A 22,264-nucleotide genomic window follows, 5' to 3' on the forward strand; every position below is an offset into this window, starting at 1 on the left:
TTTAATACACATGTTTGACGCAAGTGATTCTTGTTAACTTTCATGCTAGGGAAATGATTGGTGGCAGGTAGGAAAGGTTAACATTAAAATATAGACTCATCACACTAGAGGATGGAGCCACTTTAAATCCAGTTTCTGCCTCCTGCAGAATTCTGGGATTTATAGTTTAGTGAGGCCCAGGACTTGTCTGGCTGAGCAGTTTAAAGGCGCCTCCCTAAATTACAAGTTCCAGAATTCTGCAGGAGGCAGAAACTGGATTTAAAGTGGATCCATGCTCTAGTGTGATGAGGTCCTAAACCTCTGCTTCCTATGTATATTTATCCCCCTCCCTTCTTCTTCTCCCTCTCTCCCCCCCTTTAGAGAACTAAATGTGAACCTAAGATAGTAAATATAACAGTGGTGAGGGAAAGAGAGAAATGACAGATGTTAAAAACTAAACATTTTTGTGGGGAGTATGGCCTTATGAACAGCATGTTCTCACTTGCTGCTGGCACATGGAGAAGTCTCTTCCCCCCTTGCATGATCTGGCTGTATTGGTCCCTTGGTCAATGGGCTGCACCACAGCCACTCCTGACCTACTAGAAAACATTGATAAGTAATCCTTCCCATCATCACCACTATCACCACTACAAGCCACAGATTGCAAGAACTACAAACGTAAAAGTTTGGAATCGTGGCCTCCCCAATTCTCCCTGTCCTGGGGTTGAGCCTAATCTAAGCCTCCCTATCACCATCCCCAACCCTACCCCACCCTATCCTAGTGTGGATTCCCCTTTACATTTTGCTGCCTCGGTCATCCCTCCCTCCAAGTGCAAGGTATCAAGCTTAGATGGTCAAGTCATCTGACCTGGCCCTGCTGCTGCTCGACTTACTAGCTCTGCTCAAGCGACGTGAGTCTATGAGCAGAGGGGGGTCATGCATCTCCACCAGGGTGCACGTGGCTGACATGGGCCGCTCGTCTTCTTCACCTTCTCCCTCCCACTTGCTGCCGCTTCCCCCACTCAAGCTGGTGCTCACACTGCTGCTGTTGGCGGCAGCAACCGGTGACAAAGAAGGCGGAGGTGGAGGATGTTCACAGCTTTCCTCTTGTTCTGGATGGGATCGTTGAAGGCTGCTGGGGGTGGAAGAAGCAAGCGAGCTGGAAACCAGCATTTTCCTCTGGTGCTCGACTGCCATGTTGGCCCAATTCTGCTTATGAGCCAGGGTGTGGCTGTTGAAGTAGGAGCTGATGACAGGGGAAGGGGTAGGGATGGAAGATGTGGTTGCTATAGGTGTTGAGACTGTGGTGTGCACAGTGGCCTTGCACATCCCTTCACCAGCTGGGGGCTCACTTGGATATCCAACCAGAGAGGTTGTAATAGAGGGTAGCTGAGGTCTAGAGGTAGCCTCAGTGTAATGCGGCAGCTCGACTTGAGGAAAAGCCAGTGGGGTGATGGTACGGGTTTCAGGCAGAATGACTGGGGCAACAGGAGGCTCTGCAGCTGGAGACAAGGCTGACAACGAAAGAGGTTTGGAGTCCTCCACTTTGGAAATAGATGCAACCGTGGTCAGATTAGGCGCTGCACGGCTGTATCTTCTTGTCATGCCCTGCTTGAACTTCTTCCATCCCAAGTGGTACATCTCAAACATATTGAGGAGCAGAGAGAGACAAGCCACAGCCAACATGAAGAGGATGAAGACAGTCTTCTCTGTGGGCCTTGAAATAAAGCAATCCACAATATTTGGGCAGGGCCAGCGGCCACAACGGTAGAGTGGCCTCAGCTGAAAGCCATACAGGAAATACTGGCCCACGATGAAGGCAACTTCAAAGAGAGTTTTGAAAATGATGTTAAAGACATAAGTGCGCAGCAGAGCCCCTGCCATCCGGATCCTGCCACGCTCATCCCGGAGTGGTGATTTCTCTTCTTTCCGTGGAGGCGGATCCCTGTTGTTGTTGTGGCTGCTAACATCACTGCCCCCTTCTCCTTTCGATTCCTTGAGGTGGCTGGTATTGGTATCCTTGCCATTTCCCCTTTGCCTAATTTCTTCTTCCTTCTCTTTTTTCTTTTCCTCCATGCGCACAATGTGAAGCACATGGCCCAGGTAGATGAGGGTTGGTGTGGAGACAAAAATGATCTGCAGCACCCAGAAACGGATATGAGAGATTGGGAAGGCTTCATCATAGCAGACATTTTCACAACCAGGTTGCTGTGTGTTGCATGTAAAGTCTGATTGTTCATCTCCCCAGACTTCCTCAGCAGCGGCCCCCAAGACCAAAATCCTGAAGATAAATAGTACTGTCAGCCAAACCTTGCCAATAACTGTGGAGTGTTCTTGCGCATTCTCTAATAGTCTCCCCAGAAAGTTCCAGTCACCCATTGTTTCAGATCTCTAACCTATAATAAGAACATTACAACAGCATTATTACAAAATATTCTGAGAAAAACCAGGTAAATAATTACTCCTTAAAATAGATCTATTTAAGTTAGCATTTATAAATAACATGTTCAGTTATTTTCTGTACTATACATTATTCACTCTGTTGTAGAACAAACTATTTGCAATAATAATACAAAACACAGGTGGAATTGTGGCACTTGTTGGTAGTCATTTGAAGACAAGAAATAATGTCTTCACATTATGAAGACAAATAATGTCTTCAGACCTCACAGCCTCTGAGGATGCTTACCATAGATACAGGTGAAACGTCAGGAGAGAATGCTTCTGGAACATGGCCATATAGCCCGCAAAACTTACAAGAACCCATGAAATAATGGCACACTTTGAAATACATTCAATCAGAGTCACCACTATCGGACAAAGCATTTTTGTGTTAAGTGTAACATCACCCTCTTGTCCATCTGCAATCTATAGAATGCAAACCAAGAAACATTTCACTGTGCTATAGTTCTACGTCTTGAAAGAGTGTCTTTTGGTAGTTTTACTGGTAGTTTTGGCTTAAAGGGGAGCCCCCGGTGGTGCAGCGGGTTAAACTACTGAGCTGCTGAGCTGCTGAACCAAAAGGTCGACGGTCCAAATCTGGGAAGTGGGGTGAGCTCCTGCTGTTAGACCTAGCTTCTATCAACCTATCAGTTTAAAAACATGCAAATGTGGGTATAGTGTTCCCTCGCTATTTTGTGGTTCGCTTTTAGCAGATTCAATGTTTTGTGGGTTTTTGAAAATATTAATTAAAAATATTAAATACGTACAGTGGAGGCCAGGGAGGCCAGTGATCCTGGAAGTGTGGCGGCCTGAGGCATGGCAGGGAAGGCCTGCCTCCCTGGGGTCCACAGACCCTGGAAGTGCGGCAGCCTGAGTTGCAGTGGGGAAGGCCTGCCTCCCTGGCCTGCTGCTGCCTGCATGGCTCTGGAGGCTCTGCAGAGGCTAGGGAGGCAGGCAGATGCCCTTGGGATGACCAGGAGGTGGGTAAGGAAGCGCGGGTAAGAAAATAATATATAAAATATATAAAATAATGTATAAATATTAAAATAAATATGGCGTCCCTACTTCGTGGATTTTCACTTATCGCTGGTGGTCCTGGAATGGAGGGAACACTGTAGATCAATAGGTACCACTCCAGTGGGAAGGCAATAGTGCTCCATGCAGTCATGCTGGCCATATGACCATTGGAGGCATCTGTGGACAACGCTGGCTCTTTGTCATCTACACTGTAGAATTAATGCAGCTTGACACATTTTAACTGTCATGGCTCAATGCTATGGGATCATGGCAGCTATCATTTTATAAGGTCTTTAGCTTTGTCTGCCAAAGAAGACTGGTGTATTACCAAACTACAGTTCCTAGGATTCCATAGTAATAATAACAACGTCAACAATAATAATACAACAATAATAATACAACTTTCAAGGCTTCCGAATCCTTGTATTAATGTTTTGAAAGTGTTATTTCCTGTTTCATTGGGTGGTCTTTATTTATATTCCTCTCTATCTCCCTGAGCAGATTACAATATACACATATATAGGCAAACATTCAACTTATTTTATACAGTAGACAACAATGGCATACAATACACAAAAAAGGCAAAGGTTTCCCTTTCCATCTCCAGCCTGTGGAAGTAGTGCTCAACTCTAATATATATATGGCTTGGTTGATCCAAAAAATGGTTCAAAACTCATTTCAGATGTATGGGGCGCTGGTGGTTCAATTCTAAAGTCAATTCCAATTTTCACAGAAAAAAATGTTCAAAACTTTTCGAAACTTTCAAGGCTTCCGAATCCTTGTGTTAATGTTTTGAAAGTGTTATTTCCTGTTTCATTGGGTGGTCTTTACTTTGAAAGTAGTTGTTTTACTCCAGAAGTGGGGGAAAGCAAGTGGTGGAAATTCCTTCCTTCTCTGGTTTAAAACTGGCTTCTCTGGCTTGAACCTAGGCCAAGGACCAGAAGCGGGGAAAAGCTGAATAATTTCCGACTCACTTCATGAGTCGTAGCAAAAATGGCGGAAAAAGCTTCGGAAGGGCAAAGAGACTTCCGGTTTTCTTAAAAACTTCAAAATTGCTTCAAAAAGGTAATTTTTCCGACTTTATTCCAAATTACAAAGATTCCGACGGTACCTAACCATGCCATATATATATATATATATAAACTATGATATAATATTGACCCATGACATTATATATATATAAGGCTTGGTTGATCCAAAAGAGTGGTGTCAAACTGCATTAATTCTACAGTGGCAGTGTACCTTTACACCAGTATCCATCAGGAAATCCATTTTACCTTGATCACAACTCCCAGTGTATGGGATAGGTTAGTCTGGGAAACAACACTGTGCCGAAGGCTACCAAACTAAGTTTGTAACTAAATCGCATGTGAAGTTGGGTCTAATCATTCTAAATCTAGTATGCTGTCCATTTTGCTTGAATAATATTTCCTTGTAAGAATGTTGTAATTCGCAACGCTTATGTTGCTGCTGTTCTGTATGTGATGAGGGTAACTACAGGGAGAATAAATGCAAATATTGCTCAATCTGATTTGAGTGATTGGTAATAAAACTGGTGATAAATTTATTTATTTATTTACTTACTTACTTTATTTATATACCGCTTTTCTCAGCCCTCAGGCAACTCAAAGCGGTAAATTATTTCAATTGATGTAAATGTGTACATTGCCTGTCTTCAGTTATGATAATGCAAAGCTAAAGGTTTCCCCTGACATTAAGTTTAGTTGTGTCCAACTCTTGTGGTGGGGTGTTCACTTTCATTTCTAAGCCAAAGAGTCATAGAATCATAGAATCATAGAATCAAGAGTTGGAAGAGACCTCATGGGCCATCCAGTCCAACCCCCTGCCAAGAAGCAGGAATATTGCATTCAAATCACCCCTGACAGATGGCTATCCAGCCTCTGTTTAAAAGCTTCCAAAAAAGGAGCCTCCACCACGCTCCGGGGAAGAGAGTTCCACTGCTGAACGGCTCTCACAGTCAGCATGGTCCATAGATACCTCCAAGGTCATGTGGCCAGCATGACTACATGAAGTGCCGTGACCTTCCTGCAGAAGCGGTATCTACTGATCTACTCACATTGGCATGTTTTTGAACTGCTAGCTTGGCAGAAGCTGGGGCTAACAGCAAGAGCTCTCCCCGCTCCCTGGATTTGAACTGCTCACCTTTTGGTCAGCAAGTTCAGCACCTCAGTGGTTTAACCCGCTGCACCACCGGGGGCAGAAAACAAATCATGGAATAAATCTACCTGCTGTGGTCAAGATCTGGCTTTAGAGTAGATGAATATTATCAATGCATTATATTAGACAAAAGCTAATAGGCAAAACACTCTTACTAAATGTAAAGCCTTTTATTTTGGCTTCTCTGTGCTCCTCCCTCCAAAAATGTCTACAAGGCAAGCCAGAGCAGAAATTGGGGTGATCCAAGTAGGCACTTTTCAACTTTAACAATTTCTAATAGAGACTGGCTTTGGTTGATAATGAATAACTACTTAATCAGGGGAAGAAGACCTGAGTGGGTGGGAGTGGCATCCAAGGGGTCTTTTGCCTGTCAAGGAAGCCCCAGGGATTGAACAAAGACGTCCAAGCATTTTCCTGTCTATTGTAGAATTGATGCAGTCTGATACCACTTTCACTGCCATGACTCAATGCTATGGGATTCTGGGAGTTGTACTTTTCGGCAGAGAAGGTGAAATACCTTGTACAACTACAATTCCCATGATTTTATAGCATCGAGTCATGGTAATTAAAGTGGAGCCGACTGAACTGCATTCATGTCACCTAAGCATTCTTTCCCAAATCCCATCTATGAAGAGGCTTGAACTGATGGATCATCCATCACTCCTTCCTTTTATCTATTATGCTTGAGAGAACATATCGAGGAACATCCTCTTTGTATTATCCAAGGCTTTCATGGCTAGAATCACTGGGTTGTTGTAGGTTTTTTGGGCTATATGGCCATTTTCTAGAAGCATTCTCTTCTGATGTTTCGCCTCCATCTATGGCAAGCACCCTCAGAGGTTGTGACCTCACAACCTCTGAGGATGCTTGCCATGGATGCAGGTGAAAAGAAAGGGAAAAGGGAGAGGCCTGAGCCTGTTAGGAATTGTGGAAGGGGAAGTCCAAAAAACCTGGAGGGCCCATTTCTGTCCTTCTCTATTCTACAGTGTAGAATTAATGTAGTTTGTCACCCCTTTAACTGCCCTAGTTCAATGCTGTGGAATTTTTTGGTAAGACCCCAACGCTCTTTGGCAGAGAAGGCTCAGAACCTTGTAAAACCCCAGATTCCATCAGTTTTAGCCTCCATGGCTCAATATTATGTTTATTTATATATTATGTTTATTTATATATTGAACCACGGAGGCTAAAACTGATGTTATCCTGCATTATTTTTATCCTTTACAATTTTAGCTTGTAAGTCACCTAGAGCATCATGGATGGAGGGCGATGAATAAGTAATTAAATGATGTTGTTGATGATGATGATTATTATTATTATTTTGCAGTGGAGCTGCACCCTAACAGGCATGTATTATTATTATTATTATTATTATTATTATTATTATTATTATGTTTTATCTCTCCCAAAGGAGACTCAAAGCGGCTTAAAATAAAAATATTAGCATACCATTGAAAATATATTATTATTATTATTATTATTATTATTATTATTATTAAGGAGACTCAAAGTAGCTGACATTGAAAGCATTTCAATTCCAATTTAAAATCTCTCTCTCTATATATGGCATACATAGACTACCATAGACTTAGAAGGGGCCCCCAAAGGACATCCAGTCCAGCCCTGCTCTTAACTAGGAGTCGTTTGTAAGTTGAGTGTTCGTAATTCAGGGATGGCCTCTATCTCTGTGTGTGCGCACGCACACGTATGTGTATATATCTATATATCTATATCTATATATATCTCTCTCTATCTCTATCCCCCCCCTCTCTCTATGTATACACACACACACACACACACAAATGAGATAGATATAGTATCATAGATTTGAAAGGGTCCCCCAAAGGCCATCCAGTCCAACCCTGTGCTTAACTAGGAGTCGTTTGTAAGTTGAGTGTTTGTAACTCATGGATGGCCTCTATCTGTGTGTGTGTGCATGCAGGTATGTGTATATATCTATATCTATATCTATATATGTCTATCTATCTATCCCTATTTCCTCTCTCTCTCTCTCTCTCTCTATATATATATATATATGAATGAGATAGATATGGTATTATAGATTTGGAAGGGACCCCCAAAGGCCATCCAGTCCAACCCTGTTCTTAACTAGGAGTCGTTTGTAAATTGAGTGTTTGCAACTCAGGGATGTCCTCTGTATGTGTGTGTGTGCACATATGTGTATGTATCTATATCTATCTATATTTATATATCTATATTCCCCCTCTCTATATATATCTATATGAATGAGATAGATATAGTGTCATAGATTTGGAAGGGACTCCCAAAGGCCATCCAGTCCAGCTCCGTTCTTAACTAGGAGTCGCTTGTAAGTTGAGTGTTTGTAACTCAGGGATTTCTCTCTCTCTCTCTCTCTCTCTCTATATATATATATATATATATGAATGAGACAGATGTAGTGTCATAGATTTGGAAGGGACCCCCAAAGGCCACCCAGTCCAGCCCGGTTCTTCACTAGCAGTATTAATCTGAAGGGGTCATTAAAACTTTCCATTTCCCTCGTTCCCTTTCAAATCCCAAACTCAGATGTGATATGCTTTGGGTCCCCTGGAGACCGCGGTTGGTGTGCCTATCAGCTTGGGCACCCTCAGGATAGTCACACTCTCTCAGCCTCAGAGGAAGGCAACGGCAAACCTCTTCGGGGAGAGAAATCCTTGCAAGAAAGCTCTTGCCGAAATCGGGAATGCCTTGAAGGCACGCCGCGGCATCCAAGAAAGAGCACAAAAGACGTACAAGTTGCCCAAATATAGAGCAAAGTTCCGGAGGGAATGGCTTGGAAGTGATCCTAGGGTTGTAGAATCAATTCGCTTCAATTGCCACGACCGGGAATTGTCGTTGGAGAGGAGTTCTCTCTCTGCCAAGTGATCCTGGTGCCTCAACACATTTCAACTCCCCCCCAGGATTCCCCAGCACTGAGGTCAAAATGGATTTCCTAAACGGTGACGGGAAAATCTAACCTGGTTTTGTGCTTTCATCAATTCGGGTTATTTTCGACTTTTTTGCTCCCTTCTCATGGAGTTTTCTTGGCTATGGAAGCCAGAGGAGGCTGATGGTTGGGTGACTCGCCCACCAGTGGGGAGGGACTGGGATTAGGCTGGTTTCCAGAATCAGAGGGTGCATCTACAAGCTGAAATATGTCTAGAGGAGAGCGACTCAAATGATCTGGAGAACAATCCCTATGAGGAGCGGCTTAAAGAGCTGGACATGTTTGGCCTTCAGAAGAGAAGGCTGATATAATGAGGGCCATGTATAAATATGTGAGGGGAAGTCATAGGGAGGAGGGAGCAAGCTTGTTTTCTGCTGCCCTGGAGACTAGGACGCAATGAAGCAATGGCTTCTAACTACAGGAAAGGACCTCACTACCTCAGAGGATGCTTGCCATAGATGAAGACGAAACGTCAGGAGAGAATGCCTCTAAAAGATAGCCATATAGCCCGAAAAAACTTACAACAATACAGAAAAGGAGATTCCATCTGAACATTAGGAAGAACTTCCTGACTGTGAGAGCTGTTCAGAAGTGGAACTCTCTGCCCCGGAGTGTGGTGGAGGCTCCTTCTTGGGAGGCTTTTAAACAGAGGCTAGATGGCCATCTGTCGGGGGTGCTTTGAACGCGATTTACCTGCTTCTTGGCAGGGGGTTGGACTGGGTGGCCCATGAGGTCCCTTCAAACTTTACGATTCTATGTCGAATTAACGAAGCTTGACACCGCTTTCCCCGCTACCGACTCCTGGGATTTGTAGTGTGGTGAGGCACCAGTGCTCTTGAGGGCATCAGTGCTCTTGAGCAGAGAAGTATAAAGACGTTATGAAATTCCCATTGAACTGCAAACACACGTTTGCAATTCAAAGCGGCTTTATGTTTCTTTTATGATGATTTTTTTCCGTCAGGAGCGACTTGAGAAACTACAAGTCGCTTCTGGTGTGAGAGAATTGGCCGCCTGCAAGGACGTCACCCTGGGCACATTGCCCGGATGTTTTGATGTTTTACCATCCTTGTGGGAGGCTTCTCTCATGGGGGAGCTGGTGCTGACAGAGGGAGCTCATCCGAGCTCTTTCTGGATTCGAAACTGCGACTTGTCAGTCTTCAGTCCTGCTGGCACACGGGTTTATTAACCCATTGCGCCATAACACAGATTCAACTGGTTTTACATTAGGTATGGGCCAGCTTGGGCCTTCAAGGTGTTTTGGACTTCAACTCCCACCATTCCTAACAGCCTCAGACCCTTTCCTTTCCCCTCTCAGCCACTGAAGTGGGTGATGATGATGATGATAACGATACTGGCAATTCATACACTTTTCTAGTTTAAGAGAAACAATAAATAGAGGCCACTGAAGACCTTGAAAAAGTCTTCTCTCTCTCATATATTGCCCTGCGCTTTCCTCCCTGGAGAGTCACACTCTCTCGGCCTCAAAGGAGGGCAAAGGAGTCCCCCACTCCCCGCATAACATGATGAGGAAACTACGAGTTAGAAAGAAACCCAAGGCAAACAACAACTTCTGAAAAGACATAGCCCGCTACAGTCTCATCACACTAGAGGAAAAACATCCACTTAAAATCCGGTTTGTGCCTCCTGCAGAATTAGAATAATAGAGTTGGAAGAGACCTCATGGCCCATCCAGTCCAACCCCTTTCTGCCAAGAAGCAGGAAAATTGCATTTAAAGCATCCCCGACAGATGGCCATCCAGCCTCTGTTTAAAAGCAGGAAAAGAGACTTAAAGATGGGCTCAAAGCCAATCTTAAAAACTCTGGCATAGACACTGAGAACTGGGAAGCCCTGGCCCTTGAGCACTCCAGCTGGAAGTCAAATGTGACCAACAGTGGTGCAGAATTTGAAGAGACAGAAATGGAGGGCGAAAGAGAGAAACGTGCCAAGAGGAAGGCACGTCAAGCCAACCCAGACAATCCTACTCGGACAAGGAGGGATCGCCTAAGGAGAAAAGCCTCTAATGAAGGAGCCTCCACCACACTCCAGGGCAGAGAGTTCCACTGCTGAACAGCTCTCACAGTTAGGAAGTTCTTCCTAATGTTCAGGTAGAATTTCCTTTCTTGTAGTTTGAAGCCATTGTTCTGCATCCTAGTCCCCAGGGCAACAGAAAACAAGCTTGCTTCCTCCTCCCTATGACTTCTTCTCACATACTTATCCATGGGTATCATGTCTCCTCTTAGCATTCTCTCTTTTAGATTAAACATTTAAGCCGCTCCTCATAGGACTTGTTCTCCAGACCCTCGATCATTTTAGTCACCCTCCTCTGGACATATTCCAGATTGTCAACATCGCCCTTCAATTGTGATGCCCAGAACTGGACACAGCGTTTTTCCAGGAGTGGTCTAACCAGGGCAGGATAGAGCATGGGGAGCATGACTTCCCTGGATCTAGACACTAGACTCCTATTGATACATATACATATACATATACATATAACACACACACATATATATGTATCAATAGGAGTCTTGTGTATATATAAAGTAAAGGTTGTCCCCTGACATTAAGTCCAGTCATGTCTGACTCTGGGGTGTGGTGCTCATCTCCATTTCTAAGCCGAAGAGCCAGCGTTGTCCATAGACACCTCCAAGGTCATGTGGCCGGTATGACTGCATGGAGCGCCGTTACCTTCCCGCCGGAGCGGTGCCTATTGATCTACTCACATTTGCATGTTTTCGAACTACTAGGTTGGCAGAAGCTGGGGCTGACAGCGGAAGCTCACGCCGCTCCCCGGAGTTGAACCTGCGACCTTTGGGTCAACAAGCTCAGCAGCTCAGCGCTTTAACCCATTGCCCCACCGGAGGCTCCTATATATATATAGGACCTCCCCATGCCTATATATATATATATATATATATATATATATATATATATTGGAGCTCCCTCTGTCAGCTCCAGCTCCCCATGTGTGTGTGAATTTATATATATCCTCCCACAAGAATGGGAATATATATTCACACACACACATATATTCCCATGGGGAGCTGGAGCTGACAGAGGGAGCTCATCCGCGCTCTCCTCCGGATTTGAACCTCCGACCTGTTCAGTGCACCACCGGGGGCTCCACATAACACAGACTGTATGGTTTTACAGTAGGCATGGGCCAGCTTGGGCTTTCCAGGTGTTTTTGGACTCCAACTCCCACCATTCCCAACAGCCTCAGGCCCTTTCCTTTCCTCCCTCAGCCGCTTAAGCGGGAAAGGAAGGGGCCCGAGGCTGTTAGGAATGGTAGGGCTTGGAGTCCAAAACCCCAATTTGGCAAATTAGACAAAAAAGAGATGACAGTTACCAGCAAGTTCCCCAAAGTGTCAGGAAGAAGACTCCACTTGGCAGGTCTTCCCTCCCAGTTCCCTGAGGTCAGGAAAGGGATGGAGACTGGCATATACTGGGCAGAGACCTGGCATCTCGCAAAGGACAGAAACCAAAGCCAAGGCGGGCTGCTCCAAGGCGCCGGTAGGCGCCTTGGAGCAGCCCGCCTTGGCTTTGGTTTCGACGGCTCGACGTCGGGCGAAGCAAAAGTTCCCTCTGCGACTAGCTTTCCTCTTGATTTGAGCTTTCCCGCGACTAGCTTTCCCCCTGCAAGGCTCAAGGAGGTCTCCCTTTCCCCTCCCGCCCCCTCCTCCCTTGCCCAAAGGGCCGCTTACCCCGAAGCTCCGTCCGCCTCCTCCAGCCAAGCTCAGCCGCTCAGCACCGTCCTTCGTGGCGCATGGGAAGAAGGAGAAGAAGGGCCACGCGAGGGCAAGGCAAGGGTGTCCCCTCACACCAGAAAATACTACTACTACTACTACTACTACTACTCCTACTACTACTAAACGATGGTGTCAATACAAATAAAAACAAACAAACACATACAAAAAAAAGAATAACCCCCAAAACCACCCCCAATCTAATGCCTAGTGGGGAAGTTTCCCAGGACTTAGCGCCCGACTCCTGGCCAGAGGGCGAGAGACAGAGCGCGGGGTCTCCCCCACGGCCATGGCTGCTGTCAGCTCGGATGAGCATGCATGGCTGCACCCGACGGGCCAGCGCCGGGGGACGGGCCGGGGGAGGAGGCAGCCAGGCAGGGAGGGAGGGAGGGAGCAGGCCCTGCCCAAAGGCTCCTCCTGGACCAGGGGGTTCTCAGCCCTCCCAATGCCGCCACCCCTTAACACAGTCCCTCATGTTGTGGTGATCCCCAACCATAACATTATTTTTGTTGCTATTTCATAACTGGCCACATCACCTTGGAGGTGTCTACGGACAATGCCGGCTCTTTGGCTTAGAAATGGAGATGAGCCCCAACCCCCAGAGTCGGACACGACTGGACTTAATGTCAGGGAAAAACCTTTACCTTTACTATTTCATAACTGTGATTTTGCTACTATTATGAATCCTAATGTAAATATCTGATATGCAGGGTGTATTTTCATTCACTGGACCAAATTTGACACAAATACCCATTATGCCCAAATTTGAACACTGGTGGGGTTGAGGGGAGGATGTTGATTTTGTCATTTGGAAGTTGTAGTTGCTGGGATTTATAGTTTACCTACAATCAAAGAGCATTCTGAACTCCACCAACAGTGAAGTTGAACCAAACTTGGCACACAGAACTCCCATGACCAAGAGAAAACACTGGAAGGGTTTGGTGGGCACTGACCTTGAGTTTTGGAGTTGTTTGATGTTGTTCATTCGTTCAGTTGCTTCCAACTCGACTCTTTGTGACTTCATGGACCAGTCCATGCCAGAGCTCCCTGTTGGCCGTCACCACCCCCAGCTCCTTCAAGATCAGTCCAGTCACTTCAAGGATGCTATCCATCCATCTTGCCCTTGGTCGGCCCCTCTTCTTTTTTCCTTCCATTTTCCCCAGCATCATTGTCATTCTCTAAGCTTTCCTGTCTCTTCATGATGTGGCCAAAGTACTTCAACTTTGTCTCTAGTATCCTTCCCTCCAGTGAGCAGTCACGTTTTATTTCCTGAAGTATGGACTGGCTGGATCTTCTAGCAGTCCAAGGCACTCTCAGCACTTTCCTCCAGGACCACAGTTCAAAAGCATCTATCTTCCTTCGCTCAGCCTTCCCTAAGGTCCAGCTCTCACATCCACAGGTGACTATGGGGAATACCATTGGACTGAAGGTCACAGGTTCGAATCCTGGGAGAGGATGGATGAGCTCCCTCTATCAGCTCCAGCTCCTCATGCGGGGACATGAGAGAAGCCTCCCACAAAGATGGCAAAACATCCGGGCGTCCCCTGGGCAACGTCCTTGCAGATGGCCAATTCTCTCACACCAGAAGCGACTTGCAGTTTCTCAAGTCGCTCCTGACACAACCCCCCCCCCCAAAAAAAACCCTATGTGGATCTTTGTTGCCAGTGTGATGTCTCTACTCTTCACTATTTTATCAAGATTGGTCATTGACTATGGAGCACTGTGGACTCAAACAATGATGGATCTGGACCATCTTGAGGTCCTTGTGGACAACAAGTTAAATATAAGCCAACAATGTGATTCAGTGGCAAAAAATGCCAATGGGATTTTGGCCTGAATCAATAGGAGTCTAGTGTCTAGATCCAGGGAAGTCATGCTAGCCCTTTATTCTGCCTTGCTCGGACCACACCTGGAATATTGTGTCCAATTCTGGGCACCACAATTGAAAAGAGATATTGACAAGCTGGAAAGTGTCCAGAGGAGGGCGACTAGATCAGGGGTCTGGAGAACAATCCCTATGAGGAGCATCTTAAAGAGCTGGGCATATTTAGCCTGAAGAAGAAAAGGCCAAGAGGAGACATGATTGTCATGTATAAATATGTGAGAGGAAGTCATAGGGAGGAGGGAGCAAGCTTGTTTTTTGCTTCCTTGGAGACTAGGACACGGAATAATGGCTTCAAACTACAAGAAAGGAGATTCCATCTGAACATTGGGAAGAACTTTCTAACTGTGAGAGCTGTTCAGCAGTGGAACTCTCTGGCCCGGAGTGTGGTAGAGGCTCCTTCTTTGGAAGCTTTTAAGTAGAGGATGGATGGCCATCTGTCAGGAGTGCTTTGAATGCAATTTTCCTGCTTTTTGGCAGGGGGTTGGACTGGATGGCCCATGAGGTCTCTTCCAACTCTATGATTCTATTCTATGAAAGGGTGACTTTTATTTCCTTTTATTTCCGCAAGCAGGACATGAGTCCAATGCTTCACAGAAGGAAAACATTAAGACCTAAAGGTAAAAGATGCTCTGGGAAACATACTTTCTGAACACTTGCTGCAATACAATAAAAAGAGGTCAGCACTTAACTAATTTCGTCTTTGAGAAGTGATACAGAGGATGCTTGCCATAGATGCAGGCGAAACGTCAGGAGAAAATCCCTCTAGAACATGGCCATATAGCCTGGAAAAACCTACAACAACCCAGTGATTCCTGCCATGAAAGCCTTCGACAATACATTGATACAGATTTTAACTTACAACTGTGCCCTATGGGATCTAGGGTGAATATTTTTAATGCTTTGGAACAAAAGTGCCTACATCTTATTTTACAACTCTCTTTTCAGTCCCCTTCCTTGTAGATTAAGTACAAGAGAATATGAATGTACTGAGTTCTGCGTTAACATGGCAGCAGCCTATCTCACTTATCACTCACTGCTTTTACACGTAGAAAGTAATGGCTCAAGGACAGAATTGGTTTCTTGCACTGCAACTAAAGACTGTGTGACTGAGCTATTGTCCTTTGTTTTTTTTTCTTTGATGATACTGTAAGTTTTACTGTGAGAACTAAGCTAATCTTGATCTGTAGTTGCCGTTAGCACATCATCATGTGAACTTATAAACTTGTGGCAACCAATCAATAGACTGTTCCTCGTGATTCATGAAAAAGATGGTCAGTCTGCAGTCTTGGTATGATGAGGGGTAACTTCTTCATCAAAGACCAGGCTGGACTATAATTTTTCTGTGCTAACTTGTGATATCGAGCATAATATAATATATTATAATAATATATAATAATATAAATAATAGAATATGTATATTATAATTATATTTATGATATAAATATAAATATATTATATTTAATATAATATATTAAATTATATTTTAAATATATATTTATATATTAAATATATAATTTAAAATACTATAATAAATTTACTATAATATACTATATAATATATTATAGTATACTATAATATATATTATAATATACTATATAATATATAGTAAATAATATATTTACTATAATATAATATACTATACTATAATATACTATATTAAATTATCACCCATTTTATGAATGTCCGGAGGTATGGAGGGGTCCAACAGCAGCTACCAGTGCCCAGGAGAGTCCAAGCAACAATCTTTCCCTCACTACCTCTGAGGATGCTTGCCATAGATGCAGGCGAAACGTCAGGAGAGAATGCCTCTAGAACATGGCCATATAACCCGAAAAAACCGTCAACAACCCAGTGATTCCGGCCATGAAAACCTTCGACTATCTATCCCTTTTTATTAATTACAAAGTTATCCTTTCAATAAATGTACACTCTGTTGCATTACCCTCTATATTTGATTATTTGCAATTGCTTTGGCTTCTGTGTCTTTCTCTTCCTCTTTCGCCTCTTGCAGCCGGCCCTGGTAACCACCTGGCCCTCCACAGCTCTCATGGCCCTCGGACCGAGGCTCCCTCCTTTTTTTCCACCCCCAAATGTGTCCCCCTTCTCCCCAACTAACCCTGAGTTACCTTCACCCCTGTGGATACCCTGGCCTCCATATGCTGCCCCCCCCCCCTCAGAATCCATGGACTCCTCTTGTGTGTGTAATGTAATAACTGTCAGTAAGTTTCTGGTCCCAATTCAAGGTGAAGGTTATTACCTACAAAGCCCTAAATGGTTCGGGTCCAGGCTATCCTCGCAATCGCATCTTCCTCTATGAACCGGTATGAGCGCTAAGATCTGCTAGGGAGACCCTTCTCTCGCTCCCACCTCCATCTCAAGCATGGGGATGAGAGCTCTGGAACTCTCTCCCTAGGGAGATTAGATTAGCACCTACCTTGACCATTTTCTGTAAAAACCCAAAGACTTGGATGTTCCAATGTGCTTTTGATTAATCCAGTCAACTAGATGATAGCCCCCCCCCCCCCCCGCCCCCACCCCAGCTATAATTTAATACTGGGTCCTTGCACTTTACTATTATCTCTCCCCATGCAGTGTATTCTACTAATTGATGTGACCCCTCTAGCCCTTATCAGGCCTCTGGTCCTTGCATCTTACTATCAGCCCCATTCTAGTAGTATCACACAAGCCCTTGCCTTGCCCTTTAGTTTTGAACATGCTTGCTGTGCTTGGTCACTGATTCTTGATTATGATGGTTATATTTTTATGATGTTTTACATGTATTTTATTGTTTTATTGATCCATGTTTTAATTGTGTTTGACTGGACTTGGTTTCCGCCCCGAGTCTCTTCGGGGAGATGGTGGCAGGATACAAAAAGAAAGTTGTTGTTGTTGCTGTTATTATTATTATTATTATTATTATTATTATTATTATTATTATTAGAAACACAACAAAATGAGTCCACAGCAGATAAGATCACCATGCTGGTTGTTGTATTGGATCACATGTTGGACACTTCCAAGTGTCTAGGACTATGTGATGTATCGGCGAATAATGTGTGCAAATCCCAGTAGGGTGGCCTTTTGCAGCTGGCAGATGGTAATTTTTGTCAGCACCAATTATGTTTACGTGCAGGCCAAGGTCTTTAGGCACTGCACTCAGTGTGCCGATCACCACTGGGACCACCTTTACTGGCTTGTGCCAGAGTCTTTGCAGTTCGATCTTGAAATCCTCATATTGGTTCAGCTTTTCCAGTTGTTTCTCTTCAATCCTGCAGTCACCTGGGATTGCAACACTGGCCATCCATACTTGGTTTTTTAACACGATTGCGAGGGAAAATCTTTTGTTGAGAGGTGTTGAGAGATTTTCCCAGGCTCAGGCAGGCCTTCAAATGCTAATGAAACATTCACACCTAGCTCCAGCAGAGAAGAGCTCTTTGCCCCACCCCAGCCATTCCACAGATATATAAACCCATTGTCCTATTTCCAACAGACCTCACTACCCCTGAGGATGCTTGCCATAGATGCAGGCGAAACGTCAGGAGAAATGCCTCTAGAACATGGCCCTATAGCCCGAAAAAACCCACAAGAACCTAGTGATTCCAGCCATGAAAGCCTTCGACAATACATTGTGAGTACGATTGAGATTGAGATTGAGGGTTGAGGTTAAGGTTAAAATCATCCTCTCGTCTTAGAAACTGGAGCTGAGCTAAGATAGAGGAAGACCTGCTCTTTCTAAAGGACAGTAGCTCAGTGCTGGGGCAGGGAATATCTCCGGATTTCTCTGCCATTGAGAGAGGCTCCATTACTTCATCTCCAAAGCGAATCTTGAGCTTAGATAGGGGAAGACCTGCTCTTTATTGAAAGATAACAGCTCAGGGTTAGGGTAAAAGATTTTTCTACTGTTGGGGAAAAGTTTACTTGGTAACTGAAGGAAAAAGGAAAGAAAGAACATCTATATGCTCAGTTCTTGTGGGTTTTTTTGGGCTATATGGCCATGTTCTAGAGGCATTTCTCCTGACGTTTCGCCTGCATCTATGGCAAGCTTCCTCAGAGGTGAGGACCTCACCTCTGAGGAAGCTTGCCATAGATGCAGGCGAAACATCAGGAGAAATGCCTCTAGAACATGGCCATATAGCCCGAAAAAACCCACAAGAACTGAGTGATTCCGGCCATGAAAGCCTTCGACAATACATTGAACATCTATATGGTTTCCCAAATTGACTGTTTGTGTTTGTAACTTCATCAAGCTGTGCCAAGTCTGTCAAAGACTTCGAAAAATAAATGTTCTGTTGATGTCCAAACCTGGACTGGCCTCAGTTGCTGTGAATTTTGAGCTTCTAAGAAAGGTACCTGTGGTTTGCCCAGATAAAGAGAGAAGCACATCTTAGTTCTAACTTTATAGTGTCTGGGTGTGACGGCACACATAGGCCCATTGAAAAAGAACCCACCTCTCCTGAGTGTGTCAGTCTTCTAAGCTTCACAGTATGTAAGTATTAAATATATTTTAAATAGTACCTGCAGGGCACAACAGTCTGATCAAAGGCATAGAACAACAACAACACTGATTGCTATAAAATGTCCCAGAGATTTTTTTTGTTATAACAGTTTAAGGGCCCTTCCACACAGCTCTATATCCCAGAATATCAAGGCAGGAAATCTGTGTGGGTCTCAGATTACTCAGTTCAAAGCAGATATTGTGGAATTTTCTGCCTTGATATTCTGGGATATAGAGCTGTGTGGAAGGGTCCTAATATAAGCCATGCTCCTGGAATGTGTGAGATATTTATAATTATCATCTACTGCCAATAAACCACTAATATAAAAGTGAGCCTGTGTTTCCAGTGCAAAAAGGACCATACTTGATATGTTAAACATTGTTGAAATCCAATAGTACTTAGTTTGATACCCCAAATTATCATTTGTTAACATTTTAATTTAGTTGTGCCTCATGTCACTAACTGACCAACTGACAGATATAGTTGGACATTAATTGACACAAGATATAAATTATTTATGGTACGATCCTGTGCCTATTGACATAACATAAGCTTATATTTAATAGGGTGTGCTCTTCAGTAATGAATTTTGCATTATAGTCTTGCATAAACTACTATATGTTTGGGTGTAATATAGCTCATAAATCTGATAAACAGCAGGTGGCAGTGTGGCTATTTGACACACCAAAATCTGATCAAAACCAGAAGTTAATTGGTGGAGGGAAGGGAATAGTTTCCTCATCTTTAAGAGTATAATTTTGAAACCTGCATGTATTGAATCGTTTAAATTATAACAAGACTTATTTTGAAAATAAATAAGTTTTTGTAGCTATCTGAGCTTGAGAGACTTTAAAAAATCCCCAGAAGTAACCCTAAAAGATAGCTTGGAGATAAGAAGGCTAAGAGGGGACTGGATAGTCAAATTTAAATATTTGTTTTCTACAGAGTGATGGATTCAAACTTCAAGGAAAGACATTCCATCTAAACATTTTTTGGGGGGGGGGGGAATCCTGGCAATAAGAACTGATCAAGAGTGGGATGTGTGTGATATTGAGCAAGCATTTGGGGGTCTTTGCCTTGAAGACAGAGACCAGCCAGACCCACCAAAGAGGGTCCGTTTTAACCCTGGTGAGAAAGAAGCTCCAAAAAGAATTTCCCCCAATTTTCCCAAATAAATCTCATCAAAGCCGAAGAAAATGCCACCGTGTTGTTTTGTTTCGTTCCAGCTGGAGTGGATGTCAAACTGCAATCATTTGCCAAAGCCGATATGTTCAGCAAAGGGAAAAGGTACAGTTCTTATAGAAAATACAGCCTGTTAGATTCAAATTTCCTGCTCCCCCCCCCCCGCATGCTTCATTCTGATTGGATGGAGTCATCAGCTGGAGGGAGGTGCAGCGGCTTGGCCAATCAGGGAGCCAGTGCCGCTTCAGCCTCTCATCTAATGAGAAAGAAGGAGGTGATCTGAACGTGGAAAAAATGAACAGGGGGAGAATTCTGAGTGGATTAAGTGGTGAATAATTTGCATAATTGCTGGCAATAGCTTTCCATTGAGCTTTCAAGCTCACTCCTTATCGTTTTGGGTATCTGGAGAATGACTGAGAGTCAGTTCCTTTGTTTTTCCTTGGGTCCAAAATATGGGATTTGTAGATGCTATCTCGAGTCAGTATTGGCCAAGGGGATGTGACACAATGGAAGGAGACTGAGGTGATCAAATGCCTTTTGTGATGAATGATTGAATGTCCCTGGAACCCACTCTTCAGATGAGCTAACCTTTGGTTTCTCTGAGGTCTGATGAAGTGGGGTCATCAGTTTATCAGTTATGCAAAGTGTTTTGGTGAGTTCTTTTGTTTAGGGATTTTCTGGCCCAGGAGGTGAGAGGAAGTCTCCTGGGGCCCATGAGTTGCTGGGTTCACGAAAAGGTGACATTTCATATTTTATATTGACATACAAGGGGATCATAGGGGATACATTCATATAGAGGGGAAAAGAAATCTTATCAGCCCATCCCACCCACGAGAGACTATTAAAAGTTCATAAATCATAGTGAGAGTCCATGGGGTTTGAGGAGAAAAAGGTTTCAAAAAAGTTAAAAATGTTTGCTAAAAGTGGGCAAAAGTCCAATAAAAGGTCTGAAAAGTTCATGAAATTCAGGGGAAATGTTTCTCTGAGTTCATTGGGTTCATACTGGATCATTGCAAGAGCTGAGGGTCGGGGTCCATTCATCTGGGAGAAGAAAACTATAAATCCCATCTTGTCAAGGGGCCAGGATGGCCTGTTTGCTCCCTGGGGGTCCCAAAGGGGTGACCACAGCAGGTTCCCCAGGTCAACAGGCTTCTGGACATCAACGAGACGGTGGCAGGAACAACGTTGCAGCAGGGAGCCATGGATCTCAACCAGCTGTTCTCCATATGAAGTTTTGGGGTACAAAAGGTTATTCCCGGAACGGAGGGGTCCACAATGCAAAAAGCAAGATAGCAGTTAGTCTTAAAATTAGTCTAGGAAAACAATGGTAAGAAGCCCCATGGGTCCGCGTATCCACGATTCAAAGGAGTGCAGTTTCGGCTTCCCCAGGATGCGACATTGATCTGCAGCTCGAGAGAGGAAAAGTTCATGCTGGAGAGAGTTAGAGGCAGTAAAGGGACACAATGTATCACGATAGAGAGAAAAGGTTACAATTAAATGATGCTTTATTGGGGAATTTGTTACAATGTTAGAGTGAGGGCAGGCATGTAGCGGGGGGGGGGGGGGCTTGTGGGGCTTCAGCCCCCCCCCCCTGAAATTCTCATGGTGGTCCGTAAGAAGGCCTTACTGGTATATTATTTAAACTGTTATGTTTATTCATATAATGATCTGATCACCATGCTCAATATATTCCATATGCATGGGGGTATTGGGGTAACAATACAAAAGGTTTGCTAGGGTAGACCCTCTTTCACTCAGCCCCCCACCCCACCCCGAATCAAACTCAGCCCCTCCTGAATCAAAATCCTGGCTGCAGGCCTGGGTGAGGGAAAGAAAGCAAGGCGAAGCAAGGCAAAAGGAGGCTTCTAGTTAAAGCTGCTGCTGTGGCCACATTCCCAGCGATGCTGGCCCAATCGGGCAACCAGGAACTGTGGAACTCTCTGCTGCAGGTCAGATCAGCTTAAAGGCAGGGGGCTCTCCATTGCCCACCCTCATGTTTATCTTCTAGATCAGTGGTTCCCAACCTGTACTCCGTGGACCACCAGTGGTCTGCAAGAACTAAAATATGGTCTGTGGCCTCACCATTACTACACCGTTGCAACGAGAGAGACTGGTCTCGCAAAACCCTCTTATAGTGCCGAGATTTATTAAATATGGTTTTCTGTGGGTGAGCAGATGATGACTACTGGATGGTATATGTTCTGGATCAGAAACTAGAGCTGATGTGGTCTATCCAATGCAATTTTCTGAATCAGCACCCCAAATAACCAACCCGAATCTAAAGTTGACCAAAACCTGATTCGTAACCCTTTTGGTACTAATGTTGGAGAGCAATCCCTGGTCAAAGTGGTCCCTGGTCAAAAAAAAGGCTGGGAACCACTGTTCTAGATGGCC

At 44.3% G+C, this 22,264-nt stretch overlaps 1 protein-coding gene across 1 annotated transcript; it reads right to left on the minus strand.

Annotated features, from left to right (window-relative positions):
- Window positions 1-825: 825 nt before the first annotated feature.
- On the minus strand, window positions 826-2,358 carry GJA3 (gap junction protein alpha 3). Its single transcript, XM_060766948.2, has one exon. It carries the CDS (start codon window positions 2,356-2,358, stop codon window positions 826-828), a length of 1,533 nt encoding a protein of 510 aa, XP_060622931.2.
- Between the last annotated feature and the right edge of the window lie 19,906 nt (window positions 2,359-22,264).

This window comes from Anolis sagrei, chromosome 3 (genome assembly GCF_037176765.1).
Source record: "Anolis sagrei isolate rAnoSag1 chromosome 3, rAnoSag1.mat, whole genome shotgun sequence".
Lineage (NCBI taxonomy): Eukaryota > Metazoa > Chordata > Lepidosauria > Squamata > Dactyloidae > Anolis > Anolis sagrei.

What these genes read in the sequence shown, in the direction of transcription:
- GJA3 (XM_060766948.2), bottom strand. Translation starts at nt 2,358, where the DNA reads ATGGGTGACTGGAACTTTCTGGGGAGACTATTAGAGAATGCGCAAGAA.